At 32.3% G+C, this 24,794-nt stretch overlaps 2 protein-coding genes across 3 annotated transcripts; both read right to left on the minus strand.

The window, feature by feature from the left end:
• Positions 1–166: 166 nt before the first annotated feature.
• On the minus strand, positions 167–3,368 carry LOC105966241 (MATE efflux family protein). Of its 2 annotated transcripts, none has more exons than XM_088815599.1 (9): positions 2,989–3,368; positions 2,173–2,368; positions 1,750–2,095; positions 1,569–1,655; positions 1,382–1,438; positions 978–1,216; positions 775–893; positions 597–698; positions 167–458 (listed from the first exon to the last, which is right to left on the minus strand). In XM_088815599.1, exons 1-9 carry the CDS (start codon positions 3,238–3,240, stop codon positions 402–404), a joined length of 1,455 nt encoding a protein of 484 aa, XP_088671725.1. In that variant the 5' UTR covers positions 3,241–3,368; the 3' UTR covers positions 167–401. The 2 variants fall into 2 exon arrangements, with proteins under 2 accessions (XP_088671725.1, XP_088671726.1); XM_088815600.1 differs by having other exon boundaries at positions 597–683; positions 2,989–3,366.
• An 8,276-nt stretch (positions 3,369–11,644) lies between these two features.
• Positions 11,645–15,334, minus strand: LOC105965603 (F-box/FBD/LRR-repeat protein At1g13570). The gene is made up of 5 exons (XM_012990173.2): positions 15,161–15,334; positions 14,087–14,177; positions 13,145–13,990; positions 12,598–12,753; positions 11,645–12,137 (listed from the first exon to the last, which is right to left on the minus strand). Exons 2-5 carry the CDS (start codon positions 14,087–14,089, stop codon positions 11,859–11,861), a joined length of 1,284 nt encoding a protein of 427 aa, XP_012845627.1. The 5' UTR covers positions 14,090–14,177; positions 15,161–15,334; the 3' UTR covers positions 11,645–11,858.
• Positions 15,335–24,794: the final 9,460 nt, after the last annotated feature.

The following is a 24,794-nucleotide window of genomic DNA, read 5'->3' on the forward strand; positions in this document are numbered from 1 at the left end:
TGTACAAGTCCAGTCGTGTTAGCAAATATTGAAAGAAGCCTATTTTAAAAGAATAATTCGAAAATTAAAATATTATTTATTCATATCACAGTGAAGACATTTATTACTGAAACAATCGAAAATTGATTGAAATGCAGCACAGTTGTTTTCTAGGAGAAAAGATATATTGATGCAAATAATAATATACACGTATGATCAACTTTAATACTCCAAATCTCAATACAATTTGATTACATAATTCTTTCTTTCTTTCTTTCAACCAAACCTGTATTAAAATTTTAAATCTCAGCCAATTTTTTTTTTTTTTTAATTACTGAAAATGGCATAAATAAGCAAAAAAAGAAAATTGATATACACAGCCGGTTCCCATCTCTTTCATTCTTCATTCGTGTCGAAATCAATCAGTGACTCGCAATTGCTCCACCCCATCGTCTAACACGGCTTTCGGCTTCATCGGCCTGCAAATACGGAAAAAAAACGTGTTACCAAATTTTACCATAAAAACAAATAAACATCGCTTTAATCCCAAATCGAACAAGTTAACAAAAAAAAATTGGTGCATATATATATATGCATACAGTTACGTATAAAATTACCTCTTTGTCCCAATTTCTACTTGAAGTAATGAATATCAAGATCAGGGTTTGCAAGCAAACTCCTCCAATCATCCCACCCCAAATTCCCTGCACATGAATAAACTAACTTACATCTAAATTCGAATTTTAAATAAATGCAATATCTCGTATTCGAACACATTTAATTTTTTTTTAATACCATAGCGCCAAAATTAAATACGAAACCCAAAACTATGCCAAGTGGCAGTCCCACGATGTAATAGCTTCCGATGTTGACGTACGCCACAATCGATTGCCATCCAGCTCCAACAGCAACCCCTAAACTTTTCGAAAAAAAAAAAAATTGAAATACGACCAAAGTATATATATCTGGAAAATAAATTAGTATGTCGAGATATTTACCGGATAAAACGGGTTGAAGCCCGTTTAGCAAAACGGTGAGTGCGAGAAGAATCGACAATCGAGTGGTCTCTTTTGCTACTGCTTCGCTATTAGTGAAAAGGTATGGGAAAATATCTTTTGTGGCTAAAACGAGAGCCATGCAAACTACACCGATCAAGATAGTTGTGATGGAAACTACTACAACCGAGAATTTTGCAGCTCTTGCGTTTCCAGCTCCGAGTTCGTTTGCCACCCTCACACTTTGGATAACCAATTGAAATCAATATATATATATATATATATATATATATATATATATATATATATATATATATATATATATATATATATATATATATATATACACACACACATATATATTATATAATTGAAGTAATTAATATAAAATGGGATGGAAAAATCACCTTATGGCAGCATTGAATCCGATGGAAATCATCGCATCCCATCCATTAATATTCATGCTGCATAACAATTTACAACGATTTTACGCGTTGCATCAAGAATATAGCAAACATGAATTAAATTTTCTTAAAATTTTAACATAAAACCCAAAAAAAAGAGAAATCGAACGAAGAAACAAAAGTGACATACCAAATAGAAATAGCATCAACGGGTACCACAGGGTTATCCAAACGACCCGCAATCACCACTATCACCATCAAGTACCAAAACTCCAAGCTGCCATTTTTTAGCCCCAATTTACGGCATTAAGAAATCAAGAATCGGATTACAAAAAAACCACAAAAAAAATCCGTTAAAAAAACTCTCTTACCATAACATAATAGCAGAGGACAAAGAAAGCTTGACAAATCCATACAAATCCCGAAAAGCCGACCACGAGAAACCAGTCCACGCACCGTCGGATTTCGTATAAAAAATATAAACCAACTGCAAAATCACAATCAGCCACCACGAGGAGTTGAGAACCACCGCCGCTCCGGCCAATCCCCACCGGAGTTTCAAGATCAGAAGCCAGCTAAAGAATGTATGCACAACAAGCACACCCGCCGATATCCAAGCCATCTCCATTAATTTCCTCTGCGATTGCAAGAATTTTTGTATCGGAAAATTCACAGCGTACGCAAACATCTGCGGTATCATCCAAATCGCAAATTTACCTACACACAAAAAAAAGTTCAATTTTAATTTTAATAGGAAGCATTAAAATATGTATTTTTTGATTATTAATACTAACCGGCGGCTCGAGAAATCTCGGGAGATTCGCCGAAGAAGGTGAGGATCGGAGGGGCAAAGATGTAAATAGGGAGCAAGAAGAAGGATGTGGAGAGCAAGATAACCCATGATCTTTGCATGTATGTACCCAACATTGTGATTTGCCCTGCACCATATGCTTGTCCACATAAAGTCTCTAATGCACTTCCCATTCCCAGCTGCAATTATTTTTTCAAATTCGATTCATCGAATAACTTTAAAAAAAAAATCGAAAAATTCTAGGGCAAATTACGGCCACCCTCTGAGGTATGGCCAAATTACAAAAAAAACCCTCTTGTTTGGGTAATTACAGCCTCAAAATTTATGTAATTCGGTTATTCACCGAACCAAATCGTATATTCAGTTCGGTAAACGGTATGAAATGTTGGCGTACCGAAATTTCGGCTCGGTTTTACCGAATTAACATCCCAAAATTTACCTTTGGAGGGGTCTTTTCGTAAGATAATACATAGTTGAGGGGTGCCAGTAATTACCCAAACAAGAGGGGGTTTTCGTAATTTGATCACAACTCAGGGGGTTGGCAGTAATTTGCCCAAAAATTCTATGCCAAAGGTGTGACGAATCAGAAACACCAACCATTACATAGCAGAATTTCAGTTTCAGAGTAGATTGACACACAATCAGACACATAAATCACGTGTGTGTGTGTGTGTAAAAAGAGTAGGGTTAATTATTACACAGTATTAATTAAGTTCGCCATGTGTTTGAGAAAATTTCGGAAAGGATATATATATAAAGGGGGAGAAGTAAAGATTGGATTTTTATTTTAATTTGTTACCATGGCGCCGAAGACAAGGCCGGCAATCACAGAGTTCTCGACGGAGACGGCGGCGAGCTCGAGCTCGCCGACTTGGCCGGCGAATGTCTGAGTGAGTGCGCCTAGAGAATACTGACAGATGTATGTGAATATCGCCGGTCCGGAGAGTTTCCACAGCGTCTTTGACTCTGCTCCGAACTCCTTCACGAAACCCTCTCCTCCGCCGCGGCGCTTCTCTAGAAGCGGCGCCCCTGCGCCGCCGAAGCCGTCCATGGCCGCCCGCCGGAACTCTCGAAAGCACCACCACCGGCGAGGAGAAGAAAGCTGACGGCAAATTATTTACTGGGAAATTGAACTTGTAATTGTACGGTTTATATTAAGTTGGTTTTTGGATTGATAAGCTCAAGTTGATTTTCTATATATATATATATATATATATATATATATATATATATATATATATATATATATATAATCTATATATAATATAAAAAGAGAATCTATGCCCTCAATGATTGACATGTGGCAAATAATGATGTCATTTATCAAAATTGCTTAGTTGGAGTTCAATTGATGAGGTGGATTCTTCAATTGGTGAGTTGTCAATTTTATTTTGGTATGTATTTAAGTTCTTTCCTATTTCACATTTGTACACTCATTTAAACAATTACCACATGTATATATATTATTTCCAAATTTAATATTATATAAATTCGAAATAAAAATATCTTATTTATATTTTTAGTATTTCAAAATATATTTATAGAAAAAATTCAGGATAATTTTTTTTTGCACGAATATTCAAATAATTTTCAGAAAAAAAAAATATTTTTTTAATATTAAAATATTAAAATAAAGGAATACGGTTTTTTTTTCTTTTTTTTTTTTTTCAATATTTTGAAATATTCAAATATCCATTCAATTAAAAATAATTAAAAAAAAGAGTTTTATTTTTTAATTGTCCTATTTAATAAATAATAATTTAGTTGTGCTTATTAAATGATTAGTTATTTGCTATATTAAGTAATGTTTTAAGTTTATTTTAATTTAAATTTCCACATGCAAACCTATATATACAAATATACATTTATTTTTTATTATTGAATTGATATTTAGTAAATATAATATTTTATTTTATTTTCTAAAATATCACTCCAAATTTAAATCAATTAAGCGGGTGTGTATTAAATTTGTCAATCATTTCCATAGTATATTTGTCCATATTTATAGATTATTAGTTTATTACCAATCCTACATAACACGTGTAGGCACGTAGCAAGGTGAAAAGTTATTCCATATTTTTAATTGATTGTTTCGATATAGTTCTTATATTTACACACTCATAGTTAATACTTATTTGAAGGATTTTTTAATTCTTTTACTTTTACTCAAAATTCTATTTCCTGCAACTTTTATTTTAAATTTACTGGATTCTTAATTATTTTCCAAAAAAATAAAATTTTACCCAAATTTGTCAAATTAAAATATTTAATTTTGGAAACCGAATGATTTCTTCCGAATTATCCTTCACTTTTAAACATATTCAAATTCATAAATGTGTCCCTTTATATTGTCATTAATGTTTTTAATATTATTACCATATTGAATTTATTTTCTTTTTTTTTCATCATCTAACCACAAGTATATAAACCCCTTCATCATCACTTCATTTCTCCACTAACTTTCACCGGAACAAAACGTACGCATGTATTCTTCGAATGTATTTTTTTTCATTTTTGTATATTTCTTTTCATTTATTGTTAATAAATTTTATTTTTCCCGTCTTGAAAACGGTAAAGCCTGTACTACTGTTGTTTTCTAATGATCATATTCATTTTTAACTGAATTTTGTGTAATAATTGCATAGAATTAATATTTCGAATTTTATGTTTTTTTTAATCTTTGTTATCATCTTTATTATTGTTCTACTATTCCGATTTTATCATACCTTCCTTCTCAGTCAATTATTGTTGTTTGTAGCAATAAATTTCTTATTGGATATTAAAATTGTATGGAGATCATGGTTTATGTTCTTCTCATTATTAGTCAATTTTATTATTGTTATTTTATGTTATAGTATGTCGTGTATTTAAATATGTAATTTTAATAATTGTTTTATTTTTAATCAAATTATTTATTAGGGTAAATTACACACACCCCCCTGAGGTAAGCTTAAATAACTGTAAGGTCCCTGTGGTATCGATAATTACATTCACCCCCCTGAAAGGTAGTTAAAAACTCTAACGGGATAATGCATTGGATACATTATTCCGATAGGGTTCTAATGGACTATTGGTTTCAGGAAGTGGTGAAGACAACTAAGAGTTATGGGTGATTTAAAAAATATTGGGGGAGCCATGTCACCCCATAACTCCCCATAACTCTATGTTATCTCCACAACTAGCTTAAAGTAATAGTCCATTAGAACCCAATTGGAATAATGTATACAATGCATTATCGCGTTAGAGTTTTTAACTACCTTTCAGGGGGGTGAATGTAATTATCGATACCACAGGGACCTTACAGTTATTTAAGCTTACCTCAGGGGGGTGTGTGTAATTTACCCTATTTATTATTCTGATTTTTTAGTATTTTATTTGATTTGTAATATAGATTGTTATATTGATATTTTTTAATATAATTTTAAATTACAAAATAAATTTATTTTCTAACATTTTAATTTTCATTATTAATTATGTATGTCACTTTTATATTAATTTTGAATTTCATAATCCGAAATAATAATTACACTACATTTGAATTTTGAAATTATGAATTTTTTATTTCAAATTCTAAAGTTTCAAATTTCAAAATGTTCTTTACCGTATAGAAATTCCTAATCAATTACCCGATATTATGTTGTATAATTTTATTTACGACCTATATAAGCTGATTGATTTTAATTTTATGACTAATTTATGGAAAATATTTAATCAAAAATAAAGATCGTTTAATATTCTTCAAAATCAATACCATATATAATAAGTTAAATCATCCATATTAACTTAATCAAATCATAAATAGTGAGTAATTATCATTAATCATAATTGTAAACATATCTTAAAAATAGGTACAAATCCCCCTTTATAACTCATTTCACCACAATCATATTCTACATCCAATTTTTTCCATCGAATAGAAACAGTAAAAAGGTCTGCACAATAATTAAAATAAATTCTGAATTTCATATGAACACGTTTAAATTTCTACATCCACTACCTATACCACCCTCATCCCCCTTCTTCATAAGTAGAAAATGCTACATTGATTACCAAGGTTCTCCTCACATGTGGTTGGAAATCGTTATACGTATCGAGTGTGATGTTAAATGGCAATACAAATTTATTTATGTTTGATATTAATCTAAACCCACCTAAATGTGGGTAAACAATTTCTATAATACATGTTTTGTTAGAACCATTAGATAAAAGATTTAAAAAATGGGTAGATGATTTTTTTATTAGTAAACTAATAATTGTTTTTGTAAGTTATTGTCTGATGAATTTTGATTGGACTATGTGAATTATTTTAACTAATCGAAACCCATTTAATTTATGATAAGTAATTTTTTAAACACCTTTCGTTACTAAAAAATGGGTGAATATAGTGGTAAAATAACAATTTTATTTTTTTAAGTTATAGGTTTGTGAATTATGTGTGGTAGTATTTTATCATATTGAAAAAACTAAATAAACTTAAATTTGGATAAATAGTTTAAAATACTTATTTCGTTACCACAACTAGATAAATTATTTAAAGAACTCGGTAAACAACAATTTAATAAAGGTACAACAATTAAAAAAAAATGAACTTATTGTTTCTTGAGTTATGTGCCTTTAACTATCTTAATTACTTTGACTAATTAACCCATTTCTTAGTTGCAAGATTCTATCTGACATAAATACCGGTGATATAATTTTTATCGGATGATGTTAGTCCCATCGAACTCCACTTTGCCCATTAAGTTCCAGAGGCGATAATTTCCTTTCATGATTTCATTTGAAATGCGGATCAAACACTTTCGCACGTTGATTTATATCTTTCTAGATATGTATTCAGTCACGGTCAATTGTATGTTTCACTTTAAATAATCATGAGTGGATATGGCATAAAGATCCTAATCAAATCAGAATCCGATGGGTTGTCAAGTATTACTAGCAACGTCGTAAGAGTATCAATATGAGTATCACTATCAGTATCCGTATTAGTATTAATATTAGTATTTTTATGAGTTTTAATATTAGTATCCGTATTAGTCAGTATGAGTATGGGTATGAGTATCAATATGAGTATGAGTGTTAATATGAATATGCGTACGCGTATTAGTATTAGTATTAGTATTAGTAGTAGTATTAATATTAATATTAGTATTAGTATTAGTATTAATATTAATATTAGTGTTAGTATTATAATTAATATTAGTTTTATTAATAACATTAGCATTCACATTAGTATTATATTATTACTAGCGTTGTCATTATTATTAATATTAGTACGAGTATCAATATTAGTATCGGTATTAGCATCAGTATGAGTATCACAGGGAGAATTTAAACATAAGGTACTATAAACATCAATATTAGACTGAGTATGAGTATGGGTATCAGTATCACTATTAGTATCAGTATCATTATCAGTATGAGTATCATTTTGAGTATCAGTATTACTATCAGTTTTAGTAACAAAATTAGTATAAGTAATAGTATCTCTATTAATGTCAGTATCAGTATTAGTATTAATATTAGTGTCAATATCAGTATCATTATCAGTAACAATATCAATATGTGTATCAATATCGACATCAGTATCAATATGCGTATAAGTAAACATCAGTGTGAGTATCAATATGAGTATCAATATTAATATATCAATGTGAATATCAATAGTAATATCTATGTTAATATCAGTATTAGTATCGATATTAATATTAATATCACTATTAGTATGAGTATCAATATTAGTATCATTATGAATATCAGTATGAATATCAATATTAGTATCAATATTAGTATTAATAGTATTAGTATGAGTATATTAAGTGTATTAGTATGAGTATTAATATTAGTATCGGAATTAATATCAGTATTAACAACAATATTTGTATAAGTAATAGTATTTGTATCAGTATGACTAATGAGTATTAAGTATCAATATGAGTATAAATATTATTGTCAGTATTAATATCATAATAGTGTCAATGTAGTATTACTATCAGTATTAGTATATCAATCTTAGTATCAATACAAATATCAATATCAATATTAGCCAGATTATGAGTATCAGTGTTAGTATCAGTATGAGTGTCAATAAGAGTATCAGTATTATTATCAATATTATTATCATAATCAATATCAATATGAGTATCAACATGGGTATCAGTATCAGTATAAAAAGTAGTAGTGTGAGTATAATTGTGCGTATCATTATAAGTATGAGTATCAATATAAGTATCGATATCAATATCAAAATCAATATCATTATCAAGTATCAATATTATTATATCAATATTAGTATCACTAACAATATCATTATCCCTGCGACTATCATTATGAGTATCAGTATAAGTATCATGATTACTATCAATATTAGTATTAGTGTTAGTATTCGTAGTAATATTGATATGATTATGAATATAAGTATGCGTATGAGTATAAGTATGAGTACGAGTAGACGTATGAGTATGAGTATGCATATTATTATGAATATTAGTATGAGTTTTAGTATGAATATTAGAATGAGTACGAGTATAAGTATAAATATGAGCATGGCTATGAATATGAGTATGAGCATTATTAGTGTTAATATTAATAATAGTATTATAGTTAATATTAGTAGTAGTATTAGCATTAGTATTAACATTGCCATTGGTATTAGCAGCCATTGGTATTACTATTAGTATTAGTATTAGTGTTACATTGACTACGCATATTAGTGTTGGTATTAGTTTAGTATTAGTATTAGCATTAATATTGGTATTGATATTGGTATTGATATTGATATTTGTATTGGTATTGATATTGGTATTGATATAGATATTGGTATTGGTATTGATATTGATATTAGTAGTTATATTAATATTAGAATTAATATTAGTATTAATATTAATATTATAGGTGATATGTACAATTATACATTGTAATATCGAGAGTTAAGTTTAGAGGTGGCGTGAACATTTGACTTTTGTATTATTTTGTTGCGTTCAGTGTATTTGCAATTTATGCTAATTTTGTAGTCGAATTCAATGAACTAGCTATTTTATCAAAGTAATTTAATATTGATTATATTTATCTCTTCACTTTTAGGTTATTTATGTTTCAGTAATGTGTGCCATGATTGCATATGAAAAATTAACAATGTGCAAGTTACTCGCTAGGTATTAACTAGACGAGCTACGTCAATGAATGTGCTTTCAAGCCCCACTTTGATAATTAAGTTTCACATTAAAAATTCGAGTGTGTTGGTTCAATAATAGTTGTAACATTCGTAACCGATGATGCATTGTATTCTTAATACCACATTTTTCATATTTACTACTTTTATTAATTATTTTGTTTTATTCCGTACTTAAATCAATCGGACTGAATATTTTTTTATTATGTCATATTATATATATTATTTTTTTTAAAAATTTTTAGTAAATTATTTTATCTAGAATACTTTTTATTATTTAAATTATACCCATGCATCGCACGGGTGAAATACTAGTAAAAATAAAAAAATAATAAAAAAAAGCTCGAAGTTGATTAGGCACGGGTCAAATAGTACGAGAAATATATATATATATATATATATATATATATATATATATATATATATAAAAACAAACTAATTATGGTCGAATAGACGTTACACCTGATAATTTACATTGGGTAAGTGTTAACCGTAAATCTGTATATAATCGCGCACACACACCCTATGCGTATATCTACTTAGTAGATTGTTATTTAACATCCTTTATGGTTAATAATCACATGTAACATCTAATTCATCAGCTAACCAATACTAATAAGTGCTATTCTATAGATGCTAGAATATTTTGGATGAGAACTTTCTATGGATGATGAAAGAAAAGGGTAAATTATAATTGACCATTGAGGTAAGGTCTATTTACGGAAAAAATCTCATATCTTATAATTTGTAAATTTCTTGCATGAATACCCTTTTATTTGCAGGGACATAAAAATTTGCAAGTTCTGGATGTAATTTCTCAAAAAAAATGTGTTTTTTGTAATTACACTTAACTTCCGGAAATGGAGGTAGTTATAATTTACACCGAAGAAAAAGACAAGCTGCCTGTCAGCACAAAATTAATTAATTGATAAAATAATACATATCAGAATTAAAGTCAATGTTATCAGAACCGGACCGTCTATAGAATCGAACGACAATTTGGGTCATGGGTTTTTATGGTCGAACCGGTTCAACCGGGTTTTTGATTTCTTCTAATATGTCATTATTTTATTAATTTTAATATTTTAAAAATATTATTTTCTTTATATTTTTAATCTCCCACTTATTATTTTCACTTTTATCTATTTCACCTCACTTTTTACTATATTTTACTACTTGTACTCTATATTTTTCCATTATTTGTACTTCAAATCTGGCAATCGGCGACCACCCATGATCAAATTCGACAATCTTTCGACCACTCATGACTAAATCCGGCCACCCACTACTAAGTTTGTGAAGGTTCGCTCGAATCTAGCCACAAATAACCAATTCAGCCGTGATTCGAGACGATTTGGCCAAAAATCGGGTTCCTTGACTGACTCGTCGGTTCTCGGGTTTTACCCGGTCGAACCGGATTTTGGTTATTTGACCCCGGTTTTCGATTTTTCCGGTTTTAGATGTCAGACCTAACCGTTTTTTTGCCAGGTCACGGTCGAACCGGTCCGACCGGCCGGTTTGGTCCGGTTCTAACAACATTGATTAAAGTAAAGTAATTGAATATTATTTGGCGATATACAAGTGAAAAATTTGTATAATGTCTTAAAAAAAATTCACGGTCAAAATCGCTAAAAATTGTATGTTATAGTACATAAATTTTTGATAAAATTGGTGGATCGTCAAAAAAAGTTTTTCACAATCAAAATCACCAAAAACTATCTACTATAGTACACAGATTTTAGGTAAAATTGATGGAACGTCACAAAAACTTTGTCACGATCAAAATTACCAAAAATTGTAAGCTATAGTGCACAGATTTTGGATAAAATTGTAATCAGTTTTTGGTGATTTTGATCGTGAAAAAGTTTTTTGGACGTTCCATCAATTTTACCTAAAATCCGTGTGCATACAGTTTTTGGTGATTTTAATCGTGAAATAGTTTTTTGAACGTTTCACCAATTTTACCAAAATTTGTGTATCATAGTATACAATTTTTGGTGACTTTGATCGTGATTTTTTTTTTTTGACCGTTCCATCAATTTACCCAAAATATGTGTACTATAGCATACAGTTTTAGGTGATTTTGATCGCGAACAAGTTTATGGTTTGAACTTTAAAAACTTCATCTAAATTAATATTTTTTTTTAATAAGACTTAAACAATTTAATTAATAGTAAACTAGTGAACATTAACGGTGAACTTATGAAAATTGTATATTTAAACATTATATAGTAGTAAATATTCATGAAGCAAATATCATTTTACAATATAAATAAAGATAAGGGGATTTCAGTAATTTAGGCATACCTTTATTAGTTATTTATAATTTACACCAGGCAATAATATGCTCAGATAACTCCAATACATAAAGTGAAAGAAAAGAGAATCCACACCCATTCTTTCAACATCTCAACAAAAAGCTCATAAAACATTAAGACATCAACCAAATAAATAAACTGCAGTGTCATAACTTCTATTTCTTTAAATTTTCCGACAAAAACTTACGGGTCCAGATAAACTATCTCAGCAAACATGGAAGCTCGTCGAAATCGAAGCAACTCCTTAACCAACTCCCACCCACTATCCGTCGAAGCGGGCTTAACAGTCATCTTTTCAAGAACCGGAGTATTCAAAAGCAAGAAGTTGATGAAGTTCAGTTCTTGTTTTATTCCGGATATTCCAATAATTTTAATAAGCCTTAGCTGACTAAACGAAAAGCTCGGAAAATTCTCCACAATATTGGGAGCACCAAATGCAGTATTTTGTTCCTCCGTACGAGCCTGTATAAAGATTAAAGTATATGTCAATGTTTTTTCGTACAATAAAGTTTAATTTTCCTCACCAAAACCAAGAGTAATGTATCTGTAGGGGTGGAAATCGGACGAATCAGATCGGAATTAGCACTTTCGAAAAAAATCCATTTTTTTGTCAATTCTGTTTAAAGAAAAATCGGAAATCGGAAATCGGAATTTTGAAAATTGGAATGAAAAAAATTGTTGCAAAATTGCAAATCTTGGATTGAAATCGATGGAATCCTGAATCTCCAATATTTTAGTCACTTATAATATAAATTACATTACAATATTGACATCATAAGTGTAATTTTTGGAAATTAAAATCAGATCGGCAATTGGAATCAAATATGTATTCCAACGCCGTTCCAAAATAAATCGGAATCGGAACTTTATGAATTTGGGACGAAAAAACATTGTTCCGAAATTCGGAGTGAAAGAAACTTACCAAAAGCTCAAGCTCTTGAAGGTTTGGAGAACTTCGGAGAAGGCAAAGAGCAGCCATATTCTCTTCCATGTCGTTGAAATTAATCCGTATCGAAAGATAACTAAGATCAAGACAAGGTGTGGGTAGCTTCCCAGGTATAATTCCACAAGCCAAATACTGGAGACAAAACGAAAACAGATTTTAAATACTTAAACGATGATATGAATTTATAATTTTCACATTCGGGTTATTACGTAAAGGTTTCATAAGAACCAAATATACGTAACAAACTACTGTCAAAATCCCATAACTATGTTTTCAAGGACTTTGATTCTCTTTTCTTGTTCCATTACTACGGCATTACTTCGTTCGAAAAGCAACTCAAATTTCTCCTAGATTTTAAAATCAACAATTCTCACACTTAAAACATAATCTGACTGTTATACTAAAAAAATGACGAAAAATTACGTTTTTTTTTCTTCCTCCAATTCTTTAGACAATATCTCAATCTCAATCTCTATCTGCTAAACGTTATTTTCCCATCAAATCATTTTCCGATAAATCATACCTTCAAGAAAAAGCTCTGCACCTCAAGCCTCTGAATATGCGGCAAACAAGCGAAAAACTTGATGAGATTCCCCGTACCAAAACCAAGATTCCTCTCAATCCCATTATTAACATACAAACCAATCGACACAACAGCTAGATTGAATGTACCCACAAAACTCACGTCCTCAAAAACGCCCCCCACATCGAAGAAGAGAAGACTCGGCGCACGTATATTAAGAAGACCAAACCCTTCAAAGTTCATCAAAGTCAACCTCTCGAGCAAAGGACAGCTGGCAATAATCTTCTCAAACTCCGATTGGTCCATCGTGATATGCTGGAGATCAAGACTCTTCAAGCTCTTAAACCCGTTGAAATTCGATGGGGGTTTCAAAAGACAGTTAAAAAGCTCCAAATGGACCAATTTTTGGTACGAGTAGATCGAAGAGTGAAGCTTGTATCGGTGGCCTTTCCATATTTCTAGTATGAATTCTTTTACAGAACCCCTCGATAGATACAGAACCCATCTATCTATATCGCTAACACCTTGTAGGTCCCGATGGGAGAGCTTGAACTTGTGTATGGGGCCCGCGTGGAGTAATAGGACGTGGTCAACTATGTTGACTAGTTTGTTTTTCACGAGGGTTTGGTCTTGGGTGGAGACTAGTACGGATTGGTTATCGAACACGAGATGAGGAAGGGTGACCCATTTGTACCGCCACTTGTTCGATAGAATGCTTGATCGAACGGCGTCTCGTAGTGACAAATGCGACAATATTTTGTCTATGATGTGACCTGGTAAGTTGCTGATTATATCCACCTCGTTTTTCGAATTGTAAGGCACCTTAGTCGTTGGTTCTCTTTGCTTCTGTTAAAATAAACATGCATAGACGCCACAACAAATAAACGAATATAGCAAATGTATCGAATACAATAATCACCACAAATAAATATTCAAACTTACCATATTACTCGTGAAGGTTAAAACTTTGGCCTATATCTTTATCGGACGATTATGCAGGTGACGTCTGATTTAGTCATGTAACTTGTTCAAACTATTATAAGAAACGAAGAAGAAAGAGATCACCGTAAGGGAAAAAAACAGAAGGGAAAAGAATCATGCGCTAAATCCTCCGTTTGTTTATTACGGATACTAAATAACAGGTATACAATATGCAATACAAGAAATAGTACTTTCTAAAAGGACGAAGAACTTGTCTAATTTGTTTTGAATTGGACCGTAGAAGATATCATAAAATCCTATTAGAGTATATTAAGACAAGAACCGAAGCAGACAATGCATATCAGATACCCTACGAACCAATTACATAATAGATTAAGGCCTCGTTTGGTTGCCAAGATAAAATTAGTCAAAGATAATATTAAATAATCTAATGAAACTCAATTATATTATTAGACTTTCGATAATCCAATAAAAAAACATGCCTAGAACGCAAGATAAGCCATGATAACATAATATTTGAAGGGTCGATTAAACATCAAACAAAGTCCAATTATTTAGTTAATCATGGCTAATCTCCCTCCCCAACCAAACGAGGCCTAAGAAGGTCGTCTGATCCAAACCACGAACACGAAATACGGGTAGCATTTATCACAATAATATGGGCCAAATGCATTTCCGTATCATTCTAATACCTAATTCTAACCAATTAACGAAAAGCGGGGGGAAATATTTCTTAATTAATTCATAGGGGCCACGCCAGCATCAAGCAACTCTCTTAACAGCTTCTTAATCATCTATTGTTCATTAACATTTTTTTCGATTTTTCGTTGCATACTGTAACCAAAATTACAGGAACTAGGTTTTGTTTCATCAAACATCAAAATCCCAGAATACTTCTCAACCCTAATTAGGCATCATCGTTTCACTTCAAACAATTAAAAAAAAAAAGTAGTGTAAATTGCAGAAAGAATCTCCACTTTCGTAGAACACACAAATTTTTTTTGGAGAATCTCGTACGGCATAATTAAATTTAGCGGCGAATTCAATAAACAATTAAAAAAACCTAGCACTTACTGAAGAACAATTGGAATGTTGAAGAAAACCTTAAAGCATCACAGAGCAGGTAAAAATTTGGGGATTTCATAAATGTATTTGTGGTTTAATTCAATCCGATTCGAGATTTTGAAGTCGGGGCAAAAATAGCGCTTACAGTAAAATGTTTAGAAAGCGTGTTGGTCTATTTGAGGCAGTGTATTATGGGTTGGAAAATTACATTTTTAACCCTCAAACTTTACCCGCTTTTTCGGTATTGTCCCTAATCATTTTCGAGTTATAATAGTGGCCCCTAATGATGCCATTTTTATATAATTTTCATCCTACTGTTAGTTTTTGCTGTTAGTTTTGATGGAAGTATGACATCATCATTTCAAGTCCATGTCATACTTCCATCTAAACTAACAGAGAAAACTAACGGTAGAACAAAAATTGTATAAAAATGGCATCATTAGGGACTACTATTGTAACTTAGAAATGTTTAGGGACAGTACTGAAAAAGTGGATAATGTTTGAGGATGGAAAATATAATTTTCCCGGTTGTGGGTAGGGTGGAAATCAAAGAGATGGAATTATCACTTTTTATATATATGCTCTATTTTTTTTTTAGTTTTTTTGGAAATGAAAATTTTTATTCTAAAAAATAATAAATCGAAATTTAAAAAATTGAAATAAAAAACTTATTTCAAAATATCCGAAAGTTTTAGACCTGATTCATCGGAATTTGTTATTTCCATTTTTTTCAGCAAGACCTAGCGAATAGGGGGATTCGAACCTGGTTAACACTAGCTCTCTTGCGGGACATTACTATTATTTTCTAGTTACATGTATAATAGCAACAAATCAAGTTCAAATATATATCGCATTTAATTTAAAACTATTATATTAGACTAGAATTTGTTTAAATTCAACTTAATTAATATTAAAATCAAAGCGAACGTGAATACAATTCAATATCTATTTGGGTTCGAACGTCATCTAAGTTTTCTTTTCTTTCTTTTTTTGGTATTGAAAGAGCCTGCAACCAATCGGTGCACTGCGTAAACCTAAATTCTTGTATAATAGCTTGCAGACCATACGAGAGACGAGATTAGACTCGTGTTGGATTTTGGCCCAAATATGTTCTGGGCCATAAAGCCCAATTGCCATCATTTAATATACACCACCATACTGAGTTAAGCCCAAGTTATTATAAGTGAGCCCAGCCCATTTCATAGCCAGATCCATCCGTTGGATCTCAGGCTTAATCTGGACCGTTCAGTATCTCACTTAAATAGCATTTTCTCTCTCTTCGTTTCTCTCACTCTGAAACCCTAACTCTTACCCTCTCTTCTCCGCCGCTCCTTCGTCTGTCTTCTTCCTCCCTTGTACTGCCTTGACTGAGTTATGGCTGGAGGTCAAAGTGCACGGTACAGTGCTGACTTTGACCCTCCGGTACAGCCTTCACCGGCTCTCTTTGACTTCAGTCCCTATATATGTTGGCATGGAGGCTGGAAGAGGGTAAGACATAGATAAAACCTAATCAGACCTAAATTCCTCTGTTTTTTCTTCTTTGTGAGTTCAGAAATTGGGGGTTTTGATGAGTGGGTTAGCTTGAGTGCTTGATCTGTTCTTCCTTCGTGGTTTCTGGGTATTTTAGGGTTTGAGTGTTGTGAGAGAGAAAGAAGATCTGTTCTCCTTGAGGTACTCTGGTGGTGTATATTTGGAAGTGTGAATCTCTGGTGTGAAATTGGAAGACTGAGCTGAAAATCTCAATCTATTTGTTTTTCCAATTTATTTCATACCTTGCATTTCTTTCTTTCTTTTATACATTCATACCTATATATATCTATTTTCCTTGGCAGTAATCAATACTGCAAAAGGGGAATACATATAGTTTTCAGTAGGTTGTGAATGGAGCTTGGCGATTTGATACCCTACAGTGGTATCAGAGCTATGGCTATAGCTTAGCTCTACTCAAAGCGGAGTAATTTCAAAACCTAACTTGGTTTTGTCAAGGTAACACCTCTGAAACCCTAATTTCATTTCCTGTTCGTTGACCTGTGGAGATTGGGAGCCCTGTGTGGCTATTGAGTTGGCCCTGTGTGGCGTGGTGGCCCTGTGTGGCATTGTGTGGCCCTGTGTGGCATTATTTGACCTTGCTTGATCTTTCACTCTCTTCTACTTGCTATTTTTCCGCACTTAGTGTAGTTAAGGATTGCTCTCATCCACCCTTTCTTGTCCGGACCGCCTTAGTGTCGCAGGAATCTGGAAAGGGGAGGGCAATCTGATTATTTACTGCGTTACTCTGTATTTTTCTGTGTGATTCTGTGTGACTGTGTGATTCTGTGCCTCTTATCTGTGTGAAACTATGAATGCTTATCCCTTAGCTCCTTTTGATGGAAAAGGGGATTTTCCTATTTGGCAACAGAAAATAAAAGGTGTTTTAGTGCAACAAAAATGTTTTAAAGCTGTTACATTAGCATATGATGATAACACTACTGCTGCCAAGAAGGCAGAATTTGATGAACTTGCTTATTCTTTGATTATCTTGAACCTAAGTGACTATGTGATTAGAAAACTAGGAAAACAAGATAATGCTAAAGCCTTGTGGGATAAATTGGAAGAACTTTATACTGAAACCTCATTGCCCTCCAAAATGTTTTTGTTGGAAAAATTCTTTAGATTCAAACTGGATTTAAACAAAGACATTGATGAAAATCTTGATGTTTTTACAAAACTGGTTCAGGATATTAAACTGACTGGAGACAAAAATATTGATGATTATTCTCCTATTGTTTTGCTAAATGCTATCCCTGATACTTACAGTGATGTAAAGTCAGCCATTAAGTATGGCAGAGATAAGGTTTCTTTGGACACTGTGATAAATGGTTTAAAAAGCAAAGAACTGGACTTAAAAACTACCAAGGGTAGTAAATCTTTTGGTGAAATATATTTTGTGAAAGGGAAGCCTAAAAATCAGTTTCAAAGCAACTTTCAAAATAAATTTCAAAACAAGGCTTCCTCCAGTCTTTACAAAAACCTAAAAAGGGCAAGGGGTGGAATAAGTTTAAAGCCAAAGGCAGAAAGTGTTATAACTGTGGTAAAAATGGTCATTATGCTAATGAGTGTTCTGAGCCTAAAAAGGAAAGAACCAATGAACATGCTAATGTTGTGACTGATAACCTTGGTGATGTGTTTATGGTTGGTGATGTAATGCATGATTATGTGAACTCTGTGATCTCCTCTCTTTGTGATAATGATTGGATTTTTGACTCTGCATGTACCCATCATATGACACCTCATAGACATCTGTTTTCCTCCTATGTGAAACTTGAAAATGGTAATGTGTCTATGGCTGATAACAGTGAAAGAACTGTAGTTGGAATTGGAACAATCTGCCTAAAATCTGAATCTGGTTTTGAGCTAGTTCTTAAAAATGTTAGGCATGTTCCCAAACTGAGCAGTAATTTGTTATCTGTTGCTATTCTTGAAGATAGTGGTCTGCATGGTAATTGGGGAGATGGTTGTCAAAGAATCATGTTGCATGATAAATTTGTTTTCAAAGCTGTTAGAATGCAAAACCTCTATGTGTGTTCTGCTGAACCTGTTTTGCATGCCAACACTGTTAATCATGACATGTCTATTCTGTGGCATAAAAGGTTAGGTCATATAAGTGGTAAAGGTCTTGAAATTCTGCATAAGAATAATTATCTGAGTGATGATTGTGTGACCAATTTGCCTATATGTGACTCATGCATCCTTGGAAAACAAACTAAAGTTAAATTTCCTGTTTCTCCATTCCCCAATTCTTCTAAATGTTCTAATATACTTGAATATGTGCATGCTGATGTGTGGGGCCCTGCCCCAGTTCCCTCTCATGGTGGAAATAGATATTTTTTGTCTATTGTGGATGATTTTTCTAGAAAAGTGTTTGTGTTTTTACTCAAGAATAAATATGATGTGTGTGAAAGATTTAAAAATTGGAAAATCTTGATTGAAAACCAAACTGGGAAGAAATCAAAACTTTGAGAACTGATAATGGAACTGAATTCTGTAATGCTGAATTTGATACTCTGTGTTCTGAATCTGGCATTAAGAGACATAAAACTGTTGTGTACACACCCCAACAAAATGGTATTGCAGAAAGAATGAATAGAACTTTGCTTGATAGAGTTAGGTCTATGCTAAATTCTTCTGGCTTGAAAAAACCTTTTTGGGTGAAGCTGTTCTTACTGCTGCTTATTTGATAAATAGGTCTCCTTCTGTGCCCTTAAATGGGGAATTGCCTGAATCTAAATGGTGTGGTAAACCTGTTGATTTATCAAATTTGAAAGTTTTTGGTTGTACTATGTTTGTTCATCAAAAACTTGATAAACTTGACCCCAGATCTGTGAAATGTGTTTTCTTAGGATACCCTGAAGGGGTTAAGGGGTATAGATGTTGGTTGTATGGTGATCAGGGTTTTAAAACTGTGATTAGCAGAAATGTTGTGTTTAATGAAAATGAATTTCCATGCTTATCTGCTCCTACTATTGTTTCACCTGATACCATTTCATCTGAGGTGGAGATTCCACCTGTTAATTCTGTTCAAACTGAAAATGAAAACTCTGATGATGAAGTTGTTAATAATGAGATGCCTGAAAACACTGTTTTTGATCAAAATGCTAATCTTGATGTTCCCTCTGTGAATGATCTTAGTGATTATCAACTTGCCAGGGACAGAGATAGAAGAAACATTGTTAGGCCCCCTCATTTGAATGATTATCAACTTGCTTCTCATGTGTTTCATGTGTTTGATTCTCTAGATGGTAATGAACCTAAGTCTTATAGGGAAGCTTTGAATTCCGATGAGTCTGTTGAGTGGTTAAATGCTATGAATGATGAAATGAAGTCCTTACATGTTAACCATACTTGGATTCTTGTACCTAAACCTCCTGCATGCTCTTTAGTTGACTGTAAGTGGTTGTTTAAGGTTAAACATGAATCTGACTCTGTTAGATATAAAGCTAGGCTAGTGGCTAAGGGGTTTACCCAAAAGGAAGGTATTGATTACACTGAAATATTTGCTCCTGTTGTGAAATTCACCACTGTTAGAATCATGCTTGCTTTAATTGCTCACTTTAACTGGGAATTAAAACAAATGGATGTGAAAACTGCTTTTCTGCATGGGGAATTAAATGAGCAAATATATATGTGCCAGCCTGAGGGTTTTTGTGATAAAAAACATCCTGATTATGTGTGCCTGCTTAAGAAATCTTTGTATGGACTTAAACAGTCACCTAGGCAATGGAACAAGAAATTTGATGCATGCATGATGTCTTTAAAATTTAAAAGGAGTTCTTATGATCCTTGTTTGTACTTTAAAGAATCTGCAAAAATTCCTGTGTTCTTACTTATCTATGTGGATGACATGCTTCTTGCTAGTCCTTGCATTCAAACTGTTAATCATGTGATTGAATGCCTTAGTGATGAGTTTGACATGAAACTTCTTGGTGATGCAAAAAGAATTCTTGGCATGGACATAATTAGAGATAGAACTGGCTGTACTCTGTTTCTGAATCAATCCTCCTATATTGAGAAAATCCTTGAAAAAATTTCTATGTTGTCTGCCAAACCTGTGTCTGTTCCTCTTGCTTCTCATTTTTTGCTAAGTAAGGACCAGTCTCCCAAGACTGAGCCTGAAATCTCTAAAATGAAAAATGTGCCATATGCCAATGCCATTGGCTCTGTTATGTACTTGATGGTTAGTACTAGGCCTGACATTGCATATTCTGTGAGTTGCTTGAGTAGATATATGTCTAATCCAGGTTTGCCTCACTGGGAGGCTCTAAAATGGCTACTTAGATATTTGAAAGGTACTGTTAAAACTGGTTTGATGTTTTCAAAAGGCAAAACTGAAATTGAACTCTGTGGTTATGTGGATTCAAACTTTGCCAATGATAGGGACAATAGAAAATCTTCTACCTCTTATGTGTTCACCTTAAATGGTGCTTGTGTTAGTTGGAAATCTCAACTCCAACACATTGTTGCTCTGTCTACTACTGAATCTGAATATATAGTTGCTACTGAGGCTATTAAAGAAGCCATTTGGCTTAAAGGGCTGTTGTTGGAAGTTGATATGCTTAATTCCAAAGTGGTAGTATTTTCTGATAGTCAATCTGGCATTCAACTGTGTAAAAATCCTGTTTTTCATGATAGAACTAAACACATTGATGTGAAGTTCCATTTCATTAGGGATGTGGTTGAAAAAGGGATTATTGACCTTGAAAAAATCCCATCTGAGTTCAATCCAGCTGACATGGGAACTAAATGTCTGCCTTCTGAAAAATTCTGTTCTTGTTTGCAAAACTTGAACATTCTTTCCAAACCTTGACTTGCTGTGTGCTAGTTTGTAGTCTGTGTGACTTGGTATTTATGCTTTCTTTGTGATTGCTTGTTTAATCTTTTTCTGTGTGACTAAGATTGTGCTGTCTAGGTGATTGCATTACTGCATTTATTTTAAAAGTGCAGATAAGTTGTATTCTGAGTGAATTCAACTTGATATACTTGTATGAACTGTGTGCTCTTACTGGTGTGTCAAAAATCAGCAATGATGACTTCCAAATTTTTTTATAAATTTTCACTAATGATTCACATTTGGTCCAAGGTGGAGAATTGTTGGATTTTGGCCCAAATATGTTCTGGGTCATAAAGCCCAATTGCCATCATTTAATATACACCACCATACTGAGTTAAGCCCAAGTTATTATAAGTGAGCCCAGCCCATTTCATAGCCAGATCCATCCGTTGGATCTCAGGCTTAATCTGGACCGTTCAGTATCTCACTTAAATAGCATTTTCTCTCTCTTCGTTTCTCTCACTCTGAAACCCTAACTCTTACCCTCTCTTCTCCGCCGCTCCTTCGTCTGTCTTCTTCCTCCCTTGTACTGCCTTGACTGAGTTATGGCTGGAGGTCAAAGTGCACGGTACAGTGCTGACTTTGACCCTCCGGTACAGCCTTCACCGGCTCTCTTTGACTTCAGTCCCTATATATGTTGGCATGGAGGCTGGAAGAGGGTAAGACATAGATAAACCCTAATCAGACCTAAATTCCTCTGTTTTTTCTTCTTTGTGAGTTCAGAAATTGGGGGTTTTGATGAGTGGGTTAGCTTGAGTGCTTGATCTGTTCTTCCTTCGTGGTTTCTGGGTATTTTAGGGTTTGAGTGTTGTGAGAGAGAAAGAAGATCTGTTCTCCTTGAGGTACTCTGGTGGTGTATATTTGGAAGTGTGAATCTCTGGTGTGAAATTGGAAGACTGAGCTGAAAATCTCAATCTATTTGTTTTTCCAATTTATTTCATACCTTGCATTTCTTTCTTTCTTTTATACATTCATACCTATATATATCTATTTTCCTTGGCAGTAATCAATACTGCAAAAGGGGAATACATATAGTTTTCAGTAGGTTGTGAATGGAGCTTGGCGATTTGATACCCTACAACTCGGACTCACTAAATAGGAATCAATTTTTATAACTCGTCTAATAATTTTAAAATAATTTTCGAACAAGAAATATTATTTTGTTGTTTAAATCGCTGAAATTATAATGTGAAGTATGAACAGAAGAATGTAGAAGGGTGCAACATTTATTAGTCTATTATTTGGGTGGGGTTAGGCACTTCATCTCACATATACAATATCCTTATTTTTCCAACAATTTAGGTCAAAAAATAACCATTTTCTACGGGGTCTTTTATCGACACTTTTTAGATTGAGTTTGCCAGCAAATTTAAGAAAAGTATAATCAATGCATCATTGATATTTTAAAGGGTCAATTATGGTTGCCAAAGTTAGGTTAAATTACAAAAAAAAAACCTTCATGTTTGAATAATTACAATCACATTCCTTAACTATAAATTATTTTACACATTATCTTATGTATCAAATTTAATGGAATCTTCTAGATTAAGTGAAATATTCTCCAATTTGTACCTATTTTAGCGCCACAATTTGAAACAGATGATCATATGATGTGTCTCTTGACTTGTAAATATCAGATTGTGGTGCATCCGAAACTGCACTTTCACACAAAACGAGTACCAACTAGAGGACATTCCACTGATCTAGAAGATTATGTTGAATCTGACACCATAAGGGTGAACATGTAAGAAGATTCATAGTTGAAGGGGTACTTGTAATTACCCAAACATGATGATTTTTTTTCTTCATAATTTGATTTTACCTCAGGGGTGACCGTAATTTACTCTATTCTAAAATGACCCCAAAAAAAAATCTAAATCAACGAATATTTAACACGAAAAAAAGTAATTAATAATAAAATTGAAACTTAAAATCCAGAGTCTTGTCCAAAGAAATAGAAAGTTGTAACTAGTTACCAAGTTTTGTACGAGGATGGATGCTAGACTTCATTGGCATTGACTATTGACTGTTGTTCATCTAAATACTAATGTTATTATTTTCCTTGCGTGCAAGATTGGCACATCACTTTGGTTATTTACTTATTTGACCTAAACTTCAATTAAAAAGAAAGAAAAAAAATGAAAATTAATGTTTTTAATTTGAATCCAAATGGGACACTTCTGCACGCAATATATTTCAAGATGTAAATACCAATATTTCACCAAACAAGTTCATGAAAATGACAATTAAAATAAATAAATAAAACATTATTTTTTTCCTTTGAATTTGTAACTAACTCTTACTATTTTTGTTTAGTCGATGCAAAAATTAGGAGGTAAACATTAAACATATGCAGAATCGTTAGTTAAATTTGCCCAAAACATATACGAAAAAACATTAATCCCCTTGCTTTAATTTATGTTGTCTAGTATTAATATTGTATTCTTTTTTTAGGATTAATGATGTATGATAATAATTATACAATTATGGGGCTAATCTCCTATCCATGTGGGAAGGCTATCCAAAATTATTCAACATAGGGAAACAAATATGGAAATTTAAGCAATATTATTGAATTTCGCTGATTTAATTTTGATCCCACAATTTTTTTTAATTCTAATTCTTATAGTTTTTTAAATTCGACTTTCGTATAAAATTGAAATACTATATATGTGATTTGAAGGCCCATAATCTTGTCAAAATGAAAAATTCTTTCATATAATATAAAAAACACTTATTTAAAAAAAAATCTTACTGTAAAAAGATTAATACAAGGGGCTCTAATTAATTTCCTTCATTTTAAATATTTTTACATAAAATTTATGTAATTCGGTTATTTAGTTCGGTAAACGATATGAAATTTATATTCAGTTCGGTAATGGTATGAAATGTTGGTGTACCGAAATTTCAGTTCGGTTTTACCAAATTAACATCCCTAAATTTACCTCTGGATGGGTCTTTTTGTAAGATAATACATAGTTGAGGGGTGGTTGTAATTACCCAAACAGTAGATAAGTTTTTGTAATTTGACCATAACTCAGGGGTAACCGTAATTTGCCATATATATATATATATATATGTGTGTGTGTGTGTGTGTGTGTGTGTGTGTGTGTGAGATGGATATGCATTTGATATATAGAGTATTCTGGAAATGAGCAGTCTTTCTCAACTCTAATTTATTGTTGATCTGATATGTCAATGCATCCAAACCTAACAAATTGAAAAAATTGTTCATCAAATGTGAAAGCAAAAAAATAATATTATTTAATTTGACTT

Source organism: Erythranthe guttata, chromosome 3 (assembly GCF_056151865.1).
Source record: "Erythranthe guttata isolate IM_541 chromosome 3, IM_541, whole genome shotgun sequence".
NCBI lineage: Eukaryota > Viridiplantae > Streptophyta > Magnoliopsida > Lamiales > Phrymaceae > Erythranthe > Erythranthe guttata.